The following is a 13,399-nucleotide window of genomic DNA, read 5'->3' on the forward strand; positions in this document are numbered from 1 at the left end:
GTGCAAAGTGTTCATTCTGGTCATTTTCCACCACAAAAAACTTATCATTAGTCTCACAATGAAAACAAAAAGTAATCCAAAATAATTCCAACAGGTTTGGTTTTATAAGTCTGTTTTCAATGTTGAGGTCACTATAAAACCCGAAAAAATCTTTTCAGACACAAAAAAGAGAGTTAATTACTTACGTTGTCGGCTCGTCCAGATATAAAATCGGAGGGTTGCTCAACAACTCCAACGCAACCGCTAATCTCTTCCTTTGACCTCCTGAGAGACGTGAGGTTAACGTATGATGACAGTTTTCCAAACCGAGCACTTCCAGGAGCTCCGCAACCTAGAAAACCACCTCACGTAAAATCTTGATGCACATCGAGGACAAGAAAGTTAAACAAAGGAAAAGAAACCTTGGTCTAAACTCTATAGTCTTCCGGATTTTTGATAATTAATTAACATAAAAGGTCGCGATTGGGAAACTCCGGAACTTTAAAAGTACCTGTTGTTTCTTGTATTCGCTGGAGACCGTGTAGCCCAACTTGAGATTAGCGGCGAAAGTCATCGCTTCTTGTACTGTTAACCACATGCGGAGTTCTTCGTCCTGGGGGATGTAAGCGGACAGTTTTCGAAAACGAGGACTCTGGTCGCGGACAACGTCGTTAAGTTTGACGGTGCCATCGCTGCCGCGAGTTCTAGAAAGAAGAGTGAAAGTAGATTAACGGGTTTTAGTGAAAACAGTAAGGTCAAAATCCTTCGTTATGTCACGATTGTGTCAATGGCAAACTGAAGAACCGGTGTTGTGTCAACAATGCAAGGATCCGAAGACTATCAATTAAACCTTGAAACTATTCAAATTACACAATTAAGCAGATTCCCGACTTTGATTTTCGATTAGGCAATTGATAGAAGACAGTCCGTTGAACTTAATTAACTTTCTCTACTTACGTGAAACCGGCTAGGATATTGAGAAGCGTGGTCTTCCCGGCCCCGGAAGGCCCCATGATCACGGAGATTTCCCCGGAGCGGAACTGTCCGGAAACTCCATCGAGGATCTTCTTCGTTTCTGTAATTACAAATTACAATGCAGCAGACGTTCAAGGGTATGCAGCGGGCACGTGCTTGATTTTTTTACGCCAAATTAGTCATTCTTCATTAAACGGACCGGAGATGAGTTATAGCCGCAAGTGACTCATCGTGACTACACGATTAGTCCAGTTTCACAATTGAAAAAAAAATGGCTATAATTTCTAACAGGCGGTAAAGTTGGGTGACTAACAATGACATGAAGTATAAAAAAATACGTTTTGTTTCTATGTAATACCAAAACTTGTGTATTGCACTAATTTATATGCGAAGAACGAAATTTGCTCGAAATAAAAATTTCTACAAATTCTCCTTTTTGGTCTAAATTTTTGTAAATAAGACAGTCAAGAGTGATAATCTCCACAAATTTCGTTAAAATCGCATAAAAAATAAAGAAATTAGAGGATCTTATAAAAATTGGTGGATTTTTTTTGCTCTTAAAACTAAAATTTTTGAAAATTCGACTTTTTGATCTAAATTTTTGCAAATTAGTGATATTACTAAAACAAACAAAAGAAACAACATGCTTAAACTTCGTTCCTGTCGCACTAAAAATAACGAAATTACAGTGTTGAAAAAAATTGACATTTTCACAGTTGTCCAAATAAAAATTTCTAAATATTCTCCTTTTTGGCCTAATTTTTTCTAAATCGGTACTCTTAATAAGACAGTCAAAATTTATAAATTCCACAAATTTAGTTATAGTGGCATTAAAAATGAAGAACTTACAGGTCGTTAAAAATTTTTGGTGACATTTTTTTTGGTCAAAAAACAAAAATTCTTCTTTGCTCCTCGAAATCAAAATTTCTAAAAATTACCACACTCTTTTTGTACATGCCTATCAAAAACACCCTATATAAAACGAATTTACAAGTTTAACAAATGTCTTATTATTAGTCAACGTTTTTAAGAATATGCAGAAAAAATTTCTGAAAGTTTGCGAAAAATTAGTTCAGTTGTGCTCATTTGTGTTGTGTTAAATGTTTGAACCCAATAAAAATACTGTTTCAGCCTGCTTTGGCAATATTTTTGACTCTAACTATATGGAAAAAATAGATACTTTTCGTAAACACTTCGCCTAAAATTGTAGTTTTATTAATCTGTAATTGTGGTAATTTAAACTGTAGACCAACGAAATTTGAGGAGTTTACTATTTCCGACTTGCTAATTAAGAGTGGCAATTTTTACAATTATTGAAAAAACGGGACCAAAATTAGAATTTTTCGTTTTAAAGCGCACCAAAAATTTCCTATTTTCTTGTTAAAATCTCTAAGTCTGATCATTTTAACCGTAGAGCAACGAAATTTAGGGAAGATACTATTTTTGACTTGCTAATTAAAAGTGCCAATTTTTAAAATTATTGATAAAACGGTATCAAAATTAGAATTTTTCGTTTTAAGAGCGGACCAAAAATTTCCTATTTTTTTTTTCAAATCTGTAATTCTGATAATTTCAACCGTAGAGCAACAAAATTTAGAGAAGATACTATTTTTGATTTGCTAATTAAGAGTGCCAATTGTCAAAATTATTGATCAAACGGGACCAAAATAAGAATTTTTCGTTTTAAGAGCGAATCAAAAATTTCCTATTTTTTTTGTTAAAATCTGTAATTCTGATAATTTTAACCGTAGAGCAACGAAATTTAGAGACGATACTATTTTTGACTTGCTGATTAAGAGTGCCAATTTTCAAAATTATTGATCAAACGGGACCAAAATTAGAAATTTTTCGTTTTAAAAGTGCACCAAAAATTTCTTAACTTTCTTGTTAAAATCTCTAATTCTAATAATTTTAACCGTAGAGCAACGAAATTTAGAGAAGATACTATTTTTGACTTGCTAATTAAAAGTGCCAATTTTCAAAATTATTGATCAAACGGGACCAAAATTAGAAATTTTCGTTTTAAGAGCGAATCAAAAATTTCCTATTTTTTTTGTTAAAATCTGTAATTCTGATAATTTTAACCGTAGAGCAACGAAATTTAGAGACGATACTATTTTTGACTTGCTGATTAAGAATGCCAATTGTCAAAATTATTGATCAAACGGGACCAAAATGAGAATTTTTCGTTTTAAAAAGCGCACCAAAAATTTCTTAACTTTCTTGTTAAAATCTCTAATTCTGATAATTTTAACCGTAGAGCAACGAAATTTAGAGAAGATACTATTTTTGATTTGCTAATTAAGAGTGCCAATTGTCAAAATTATTGATCAAACGGGACCAAAATGAGAATTTTTCGTCTTAAGAGCGAATCAAAAATTTCCTATTTTTTTTTGTTAAAATCTGTAATTCTGATAATTTTAACCGTAGAGCAACGAAATTTAGAGACGATACTATTTTTGACTTGCTGATTAAGAGTGCCAATTTTCAAAATTATTGATCAAACGGGACCAAAATTAGAAATTTTTCGTTTTAAAAGCGCACCAAAAATTTCTTAACTTTCTTGTTAAAATCTCTAATTCTAATAATTTTAACCGTAGAGCAACGAAATTTAGAGAAGATACTATTTTTGACTTGCTAATTAAAAGTGCCAATTTTCAAAATTATTGATCAAACGGGACCAAAATTAGAAATTTTCGTTTTAAGAGCGAATCAAAAATTTCCTATTTTTTTTGTTAAAATCTGTAATTCTGATAATTTTAACCGTAGAGCAACGAAATTTAGAGACGATACTATTTTTGACTTGCTGATTAAGAATGCCAATTGTCAAAATTATTGATCAAACGGGACCAAAATGAGAATTTTTCGTTTTAAAAGCGCACCAAAAATTTCTTAACTTTCTTGTTAAAATCTCTAATTCTGATAATTTTAACCGTAGAGCAACGAAATTTAGGGATGATACTATTTTTGACTTGCTAATTAAAGGTGCCAATTTTCAAAATTATTGATCAAACGGGACCAAAATTAGAATTTTTCGTTTTAAGAGCGAATCAAAAATTTCCTATTTTTTTTGTTAAAATCTGTAATTCTGATAATTTCAACCGCAGAGCAACGAAATTTAATGAAGATACTATTGTTGACTTGCTAATTAAGAGTGCCAATTTTCAAAATTATTGAACAAACGGGACCAAAATTAGAATTAAAAAAAAGAGTTTAGAACCTTTTAGCCAGCATTCAATCTGATTTTACAAAGATACTTACAGGTGTCCCAGAACTCATGACCCATAGAGCAAGGGAGGGTGCGGACAGCAATACAAATGGTAAATTTCAAAACAAAAAACGATTAAGTTTAATGGTATTCAAAAAAAAGATAAAAAATTAACAACCAATCCTGGAAGCTTATTCTAGAGATGGAGTAAAATATCCAAGGCAACGAGAGTGTAATGTTCTTCGGACCAATGAATGATGAACTATGTGTCCATAGTTACCTATTTTCAAATACTGTTGTGCTTCGGGATTGGCTACCGTTTTTTCATCTAAACTCGATTATTTTTTCAGCTAAAAAATTTTTATTTTGAAATTTTGGTTCAGAATTGTTGCCTCTAGTCTTTTTTCTCTAGGCCACGAGTTCCGGAACACCTATATGTATAGGTGAGACACAACGGTGTTTTAGATCCCAAACTCGGAAATAAATTTTTCGGCGCCGTGACATTTATAACTCTTTTTCTTTTTTTCTTATTGTTTTGTATTGTTTATTAATTGTTTGTTATTATTTTTGTTCTTTGTCATTCCACACTTAAATAAACTGTTTTTTAGCTTATTTTAAACAAACTTTTTAAGTTTATTTTAAAACAAAACGAAGTTTTTTACATAAAGCTGTTTTTGTATTTGTAGAAATGAGTTTTATCATGAAATTGTTAAAAAAAATTTCGCGCGATTTCACCGTGACTAGTTTTCCATCGCGATAAACCAAAATCGGTCAGTGTTAACAATTGTTGCTCTGAGGAAACTTTTCCCTTATCGTGCAAACGGAGTTATCGAAATTAGTCGGTTTTTTTCCATTTCCATGAGACCGAAATACTTCCGAGTTCCGCAGTTTTACCAATTTAACTCGTTCTTCTAGGACGAATTCTCAGTGAATTAGCGCGGAACCCGAAATTGTTTTTCACTTTCTGCGACGGAGGTGCATAAGCGGATTTCCTGTGCAAGTCACGAAGTGGAAATTCAAGTAGAACTTTCCTCTTTCAGTATTTTGGCGGCGCGCCGTTACAAAAATAACTCTGTTTTTTCCGTGCCAAATTCCAATTGCGCAAATCGCGGATTTAATTAGCTAAAGAATCGTTTAATGAACATAATTCGACCTTTCTAGTCGTTTAATATAATAAGGTAAAATTTGCGTCAACTTTACTCGGTCATAAATAAATTTAGTGTTCGAATGCGGCCTTTGAATTCGCGAAATTTTATCGTAGCTGAATAATTGCAGCGACAAGGCTTAAAAACGTGATGAAAGTAGTACAAGTGACTTTTTCGCGATATCTAGAGCAATTGCATCAAACTTAAATTAAATTATCAAGCAATTATAGTGCGTGTGGTAATTACACGATTAATTAAACTTAAATTACCGAGGATTTAAAAACAAAGCGCCCGCTCTAATTACTTTAATTAACTGTGGGTAACTGGAGGATTTTGGTGAAACAATGTGAATTACCATACTTTAGAAACTCTTTACTTTCTCCGTAAATCTCACTGTCGCGTTGCTTTGAATGGGGTCCCTTACGAAATGGGCCCATTCCTGCACACTCAACACAAGAAGAAAGCGATTGCATTTACCTTTTTGAAAGCGGGTCATGGACCAACTCCATGTGGTATATGTGATGTTTTCAAATTCCACATCGACCGCTTGTTTTTTGGGAAATCGTTTTTCCACAAACAATCTGTCACTTTTGATAGCGTCGTTGTTGTTTGTTGGGGTCAAAATCGAACACTTCGAAGGGCTCGTGCTCCGGATGATCTCTTCGATTCTTGACATGTTTTCATTCAACACTGTTCATCACCTAAACAAAAATAAGGTTCACTGTGATATAGAGTGCCACACTACGAGGCGAAACGCTGAAAACTGACGTTCCACTATCACGAATACGCTTTATATGCTCCCTGCCCAATCGAAACGAAGTGGAGTTTCCTCGTGTTGGTGGTTTCGTACAACCCCAATGTTAAGGACGAGGGGTCAATGAATGTCTTTGAATTAGTTTTATTGGTTTCTTATTTGGGGTCAATCACTTTGTGTGGTAATAAAGAAACATGTAATGCAATAGGCAAACTGCAGGATTTATTTCAGTGGATTTGTCGCTGAATGAATGTGAGCGAATTTGTTGCGATTTGACTATCGCAGTTTTTATCAAGTGCGTCAAAAAGACCAGAGGTCATTTTTTGTCAATAATTCAATTTTGTGGCAGCCTTAGGGTCAATTAGTTCTTTGCTAATCAATTTAATAGATTGAATAAACAAATTTGGTGGAAATAGACTAAAAAAAATTGGCACCTTATGTGTCAACAGTCAGTAAGAATAACAAAAACGAAATATAAAATATGGAAAATAGAATAAGTAAGTTCCTGCTTGGAGTATTAACATACCTACTTGATAAGACGAAGCCTTATCCTTATCAGTTTTACGACGTTTCAGGGAAATGAAAAATACAGAGAAAATAATATTTAAACTAAATATTTATTTTGCCATGACTTTTGAATTGACTATTTCAATTTGCCGGTTCTTCGATTTGAGAAGTACATATTACACTAAAAAAAAGAATCCAAGAGATCCTCCCATTTTTAGGTACTTAAAAAGCCCTTGAGTAACATCACCTAGGTTTTTTTTAGATTTATTCAGTCAAAGGTGCGTCGACATCGTCAAAATTATCACTTTTACGGCAAGTATTTTGATTAAAAAACCTTAAATAGTTAAAGGACTAGATAATTTTATATTCTAAAAAAACAGTTAAAAAGACTATAAAAACTCTAGGATCTACAAATTTTAAGAAATGTAAAGAACTGAAAAATTAAGACCTTCAGGGGGTCAAAAAAACTCCAACAAATTCGTTTTCTTTGTACCTAAACTAAAAAAAAAAAATTAAGTAGAGCTTTTGAATGCTTAACACATGAAATACGCCAAAAGTTCGAAATGATTGCCTGCAGAAGTAAAGAAGCTGTGTGTTCTAGAATTGTTGAGGATTTTTTTCCTCTAAGAAGGTCATTTTTATTACAAAAGAATTATGCCTGCATTAAATACTTAAGAGGGTTATTAGGCCCAAATCAATTTGGAATAATCACGATGAAGCTAATAGAGAGCAGTAAAAATAGATAATTGATTCATGGCTAACAGCTTCTCCTCAAAAATATCTTCGTCTTATTTTGCCCTAATAGCTGGTCATTCAACCAGTTTACAAAAAGTGTTGAAAATGAAAGAAAATCTCTTTATTTAAGGTGGTAATCTTGATTTTACAACTATAACTATGTAACTCTTCTACAATCGATTTTTTGCTTCTTTTTGGAACAAACTTGCGTTGTTGAGAATCATTTTAGCCAAAATTTCAGCCAGATTAATGATAAAAATCTTCGAAACTACGGCAAAATGAAAGAAACGGTCTGCGCCATCGTTTTTCTCAGAATTCGCTCTCAAATATGTAAAATTCAATAATCGATTTTTTCGCAAAAATTTTTCAAAAATTATTAAATTTTTCGTTTTTTTATTACCGCTAGTTGTAAACTATTTGACTTATCGATATGAGACTTGGCCAGATTTCGAGTTGTTTCGATTGATGTAAAACTCAGAAATATTTATCGTCGTTTTCGAAAAAATTCATTAAAAATCACCCTAAAAAGGTTGACGTGCCAGGTTTATTTACATTGTGTATGTATTTAATGGCAAATAAATTCTATTCTATTCTAAAGACCTCTTGAAAACAGTCATTTTCTATAAAATTTTGTAACTTTCGCAGTTTTAATCTCAAGACAGTGAAATTTGGAGGATTTTCTACTTTTAGGTTGTTTATCAACTGGGCAAAGTTACACAATTTTAAAGCAAAAGACAAACTTTTTAGAAATTTTTCATTTTCGAAGAACCTCAAAATTTCTGGCATTTTCTATTAAAATTCTGCAACTTTCGCAGTTTTAATCCCCAGACTGTGAAATTTGGAGGATTTACTACATTCGGTTAGTTGATCAACTAGACAACGTTACAAAATTTGACAGCAAGAAACAAACTTTTTAGAATTTTTTTTATTTTTGGACGACTTAAATTTTTTTTAACATTTTCTATAAAATTCTGTAACTTTCGTAGTTTTAATGTCTAGACATTGAAATTTGGAGAATTTATTTCTTTTGGTTCATTTATCAACTGGGCAAAGGTACAAAATTTTAGAGCAAGAACCAATTTTTTTTAGAAATTTTTCACTTTCCGACGACCCCAAAATTTCAGTCATTTTCTATAAAATTTTGTAACTTTGGCAGTTTTAATTTCTAGACAGTGAAATTTGGAGGATTTACTACTTTTGGTTTGTTTATCGACTGGCTAAAGTTACAAAATCTTAGAGCAAGAGACAGATTTTTTAGAAATTTTTCATTTTTGGACGACCCAAAAACTTCAGTCATTTTCTATAAAATTCTGTAACTTTCGTAATTTTAATGTCTAGACATTTAAATTTGGAGGATTTATTTCTATTGATTCATTTATCAATTGGGCAAAGTTACAAAATTTTAGAGCAAGAGACAGATTTTTTAGAAAATTTTCAATTTTACAAATTTTGGAACGACCCAAAAATTTCAGTCATTTTCTATAAAATTCTGTAACTTTCGCAGTTTTAATCTCCAGACTGTGAAATTTAAAGGATTTACTGCTTTTGGTTAGTTGATCAACAAGGCAACGTTACAAAATTTTAGAGCAAAAAACAATTTTTTTAGAATTTTTTTATTTTTGGACGACTTAAATTTTTTTTAACATTTTCTATAAAATTCAGTAACTTTCGTAGTTTTAATGTCTAGACATTGAAATTTGGAGAATTTATTTCTATTGATTCATTTATCAATTGGGCAAAGTTACAAAATTTTAGAGCAAGAGACAGATTTTTTAGAAAATTTTCAATTTTACAAATTTTGGAACGACCCAAAAATTTCAGTCATTTTCTATAAAATTCTGTAACTTTCGTAGTTTTAATGTCTAGACATTGAAATTTAAAGAATTTATTTCTTTTGGTTCATTTATCAACTGGGCAAAGGTACAAAATTTTAGAGCAAAAGCCAATTTTTTTTAGAAATTTTTCACTTTCCGACGACCCCAAAATTTCAGTCATTTTCTATAAAATTTTGTAACTTTGGCAGTTTTAATTTCTAGACAGTGAAATTTGGAGGATTTACTACTTTTGGTTTGCTTATCGACTGGCTAAAGTTACAAAACTTTAGAGCAAGAGACAGATTTTTTAGAAATTTTTCATTTTTGGACGACCCAAAAATTTCAGTCATTTTCTATAAAATTCTGAAACTTTCGTAATTTTAATGTCTAGACATTTAAATTTAGATGATTTATTTCTTTTGGTTCATTTATCAATTGGGCAAAGTTACAAAATTTTAGAGCAAGAGACAGATTTTTTAGAAAATTTTCAATTTTACAAATTTGGAAACGACCCAAAAATTTCAGTCATTTTCGATTAAAATTCTGTAACTTTCGCTGTTTTAATCTCCAGACTGTGAAATTTAAAGGATTTACTGCTTTTGGTTAGTTGATCAACAAGGCAACGTTACAAAATTTTAGAGCAAAAAACAATTTTTTTAGAATTTTTTTATTTTTGGACGACTTAAATTTTTTTTAACATTTTCTATAAAATTCAGTAACTTTCGTAGTTTTAATGTCTAGACATTGAAATTTGGAGAATTTATTTCTATTGATTCATTTATCAATTGGGCAAAGTTACAAAATTTTAGAGCAAGAGACAGATTTTTTAGAAAATTTTCAATTTTACAAATTTTGGAACGACCCAAAAATTTCAGTCATTTTCTATAAAATTCTGTAACTTTCGTAGTTTTAATGTCTAGACATTGAAATTTAAAGAATTTATTTCTTTTGGTTCATTTATCAACTGGGCAAAGGTATAAAATTTTAGAGCAAAAGCCAATTTTTTTTAGAAATTTTTCACTTTCCGACGACCCCAAAATTTCAGTCATTTTCTATAAAATTTTGTAACTTTGGCAGTTTTAATTTCTAGACAGTGAAATTTGGAGGATTTACTACTTTTGGTTTGCTTATCGACTGGCTAAAGTTACAAAACTTTAGAGCAAGAGACAGATTTTTTAGAAATTTTTCATTTTTGGACGACCCAAAAATTTCAGTCATTTTCTATAAAATTCTGAAACTTTCGTAATTTTAATGTCTAGACATTTAAATTTAGATGATTTATTTCTTTTGGTTCATTTATCAATTGGGCAAAGTTACAAAATTTTAGAACAAGAGACAGATTTTTTAGAAAATTTTCAATTTTACAAATTTTGGAACGACCCAAAAATTTTAGTCATTTTCTATAAAATTCTGTAACTTTCGCAGTTTTAATCTCCAGACTGTGAAATTTAAAGGATTTACTGCTTTTGGTTAGTTGATCAACTAGGCAACGTTACAAAATTTTAGAGCAAAAGACAAATTTTTTAGAATTTTTTTATTTTTGGACGACTTAAATTTTTTGTAACATTTTCTATAAAATTCTGTAACTTTCGTAGTTTTAATGTTCAGACATTGAAATTTGGAGGATTTATTTCTTTTGGTTCATTTATCAACTGGGCAAAGGTACAAAATTTTAGAGCAAGAGCCAATTTTTTTTAGAAATTTTTCACTTTCCGACGACCCCAAAATTTCAGTCATTTTCTCTGAAATTTTGTAACTTTGGCAGTTTTAATTTCTAGACAGTGAAATTTGGAGGATTTACTACTTTTGATTTGTTTATCGACTGGCTAAAGTTACAAAACTTTAGAGCAAGAGGCAGACTTTTTAGAAATTTTTCATTTTTGGACGACTCAAAAATTTCTAACATTTTCTATAAAATTCTGTAACTTTCGTAGTTTTAATGTTCAGACATTGAAATTTGGAGGATTTATTTCTTTTGGTTCATTTATCAACTGGGCAAAGATACAAAATTTTAGAGCAAGAGACAGATTTTTTAGAAAATTTTCAATTTTACAAATTTTGGAACGACCCAAAAATTTCATTCATTCATTTTCTATAAAATTCTGTAACTTTCGCAGTTTTAATCTCCAGACTGTGAAATTTAAAGGATTTACTGCTTTTGGTTAGTTGATCGACTAGGCAACGTTACAAAATTTTAGAGCAAGAGACAAATTTTTTAGAATCTTTTTATTTTTGGACGACTTAAATTTTTTTTTGCATTTTCTATAAAATTCTGTAACTTTCGTAGTTTTAATGTCTAGACATTGAAATTTGGAGAATTTATTTCTTATGGTTCATTTATCAACTGGGCAAAGGTACAAAATTTTAGAGCAAAAGCCAATTTTTTTTAGAAATTTTTCACTTTCCGACGACCCCAAAATTTCAGTCATTTTCTATAAAATTTTGTAACTTTGGCAGTTTTAATTTCTAGACAGTGAAATTTGGAGGATTTACTACTTTTGGTTTGTTTATCGACTGGCTAAAGTTACAAATCTTTAGAGCAAGAGACAGATTTTTTAGAAATTTTTCATTTTTGGACGACTCAAAAATTTCTAACATTTTCTATAAAATTCTGTAACTTTCGTAGTTTTAATGTCCAGACATTTAAATTTGGAGGATTTATTTCTTTTGGTTCATTTATCAATTGGGCAAAGTTACAAAATTTTAGAGCAAGAGACAGATTTTTTAGAAAATTTTCAATTTTACAAATTTGGAAACGACTCAAAAATTTCAGTCATTTTCGATTAAAATTCTGTAACTTTCGCTGTTTTAATCTCCAGACAGGAAAATTTGAAAACCTACTACTTTTAACTTGTTTATCAACTGAGCAAAAAGTAACAAAATTTTATAGCAAGAAACAGACTTAAAAAAAATCATTTTCAGACGACCCAAATATTTCTAACATTTTCCATAAAATTTTATAATATACTAATTTTTATTGAACAGCGGATGTACAATTAAATTAGTTAACTAAAAATTAATTTAAATAAATCATACATCAGTCATAAATCCACCGTTGTTTTTGCAATTGTGTTATTGTTATTGCATTAACAAATCAAATCTTTTTCTGTCTTTTTTACTTTCCAAAGTTTCAACGTCTTGTTTACAACCGTTCCGAAATAATTTACAAAAAAATTGTTTTATTGAAACAATAAAATTGTCGCAATTTGCCCACCGTCATATCAATTTCAGGATTTCCTCCGCCAATACAATGCCCACTTTATGACAAAATTTCGTCATGAAACCTTACCGGAGCGCGACCAAAATTACTCTCATCTACGTTGTAAAAATCTCAAACAAAATTGCCCACTTACTTGAGCAAACCAATCAAGAAAACAGTGTTAATTATATTTTGCATCACCACATAAATATGTACGAATTTTTATCAAGATTTTGTTCGTTTGACCCCCAAACAAACATGCGCAAATTAGAGATGCAAATACGATCATATTGTACTCTTGCGAAATTGTAAAATGTTGATGAGCTCGTGTAGAACCGTCCAGAATAGACGAAGACATGATGCATCTTCATAACATCTTATCAGGAATTAAACTAAAACAAAGGTCAGTGAAAGCGTACTATTGGATGACCATGAACGGAACCTTTTTATCAGTAAGTTTTCCAAACTTACAGGAAGCTACGACAGATCGATTAAATGCCTACGCAAGTCTCTCACCACCTGTTATTAGAATTAATTGAAAAACCACATTACACTTTTTTCTTCAGACATTTTGTATTCTATTAATATCATTATTTATTACCTCGAACAAGTGTCAATGTGGGAGATAAATACCCAGAATTCAGAGGTGACAATTTCCCAACTTGCCCCCATTATCATGCGAACTTCTCATTAATTGAATAAAAAAAAAGATTGTGAGGGGCCAAGGTTTGGGGCTATCAAAAGTCGCTCCGAAAAAATGCAGTTGGTGTGACAAAATTACAAAATCTTCAATGAGATGTGAACTAATTATAAACATGTAACGCAGTCGTGTGATTGTAACGTAGTAATCGCGACTTTGAAGAAGTCAAAAATTATCTTGCGTCTCCGTGTTTACAAAATTTCCAACAAACAAATCTCGCCAACATTGGAAAGTTTCGAAACTGATAAAAAGCCGGAGCTCTGGAAACCTACCATTATTAGGTCTTAGGATCGCTGCAATATTATCAATGTTTTTTAGTCGTTACAGCTGCATTTTGCCCACTGATCCGTGAAATGTGCTGTTATTATCATCAGTTTCTGAAA

The 13,399-nt window shown here is 31.1% G+C and overlaps 1 protein-coding gene across 2 annotated transcripts in view; it reads right to left on the bottom strand.

Moving 5' to 3' along the window:
• LOC148166243 (ATP-binding cassette sub-family G member 1-like) overlaps positions 1-13,399 on the bottom strand; it is a 42,478-nt gene that overhangs the window by 6,761 nt on the left and 22,318 nt on the right. For both annotated transcript variants that reach the window (XM_088049341.1, XM_088049342.1), the window contains exons 2-5: positions 5,785-6,008; positions 937-1,054; positions 491-683; positions 186-331 (exon numbers count right to left, since the gene is read on the bottom strand). In XM_088049341.1, the coding sequence (XP_087905467.1) occupies positions 186-331; positions 491-683; positions 937-1,054; positions 5,785-5,983 (656 nt within the window). In that variant the 5' untranslated portion in view covers positions 5,984-6,008. The remainder of the gene's footprint in view (positions 1-185; positions 332-490; positions 684-936; positions 1,055-5,784; positions 6,009-13,399) is intronic.

This window comes from Gnatocerus cornutus, unplaced genomic scaffold (assembly GCF_029298725.1).
Source record: "Gnatocerus cornutus isolate USDA-ARS CGAHR unplaced genomic scaffold, icGnaCorn1.1 ctg00000023.1, whole genome shotgun sequence".
Taxonomy (NCBI): Eukaryota; Metazoa; Arthropoda; class Insecta; order Coleoptera; family Tenebrionidae; genus Gnatocerus; species Gnatocerus cornutus.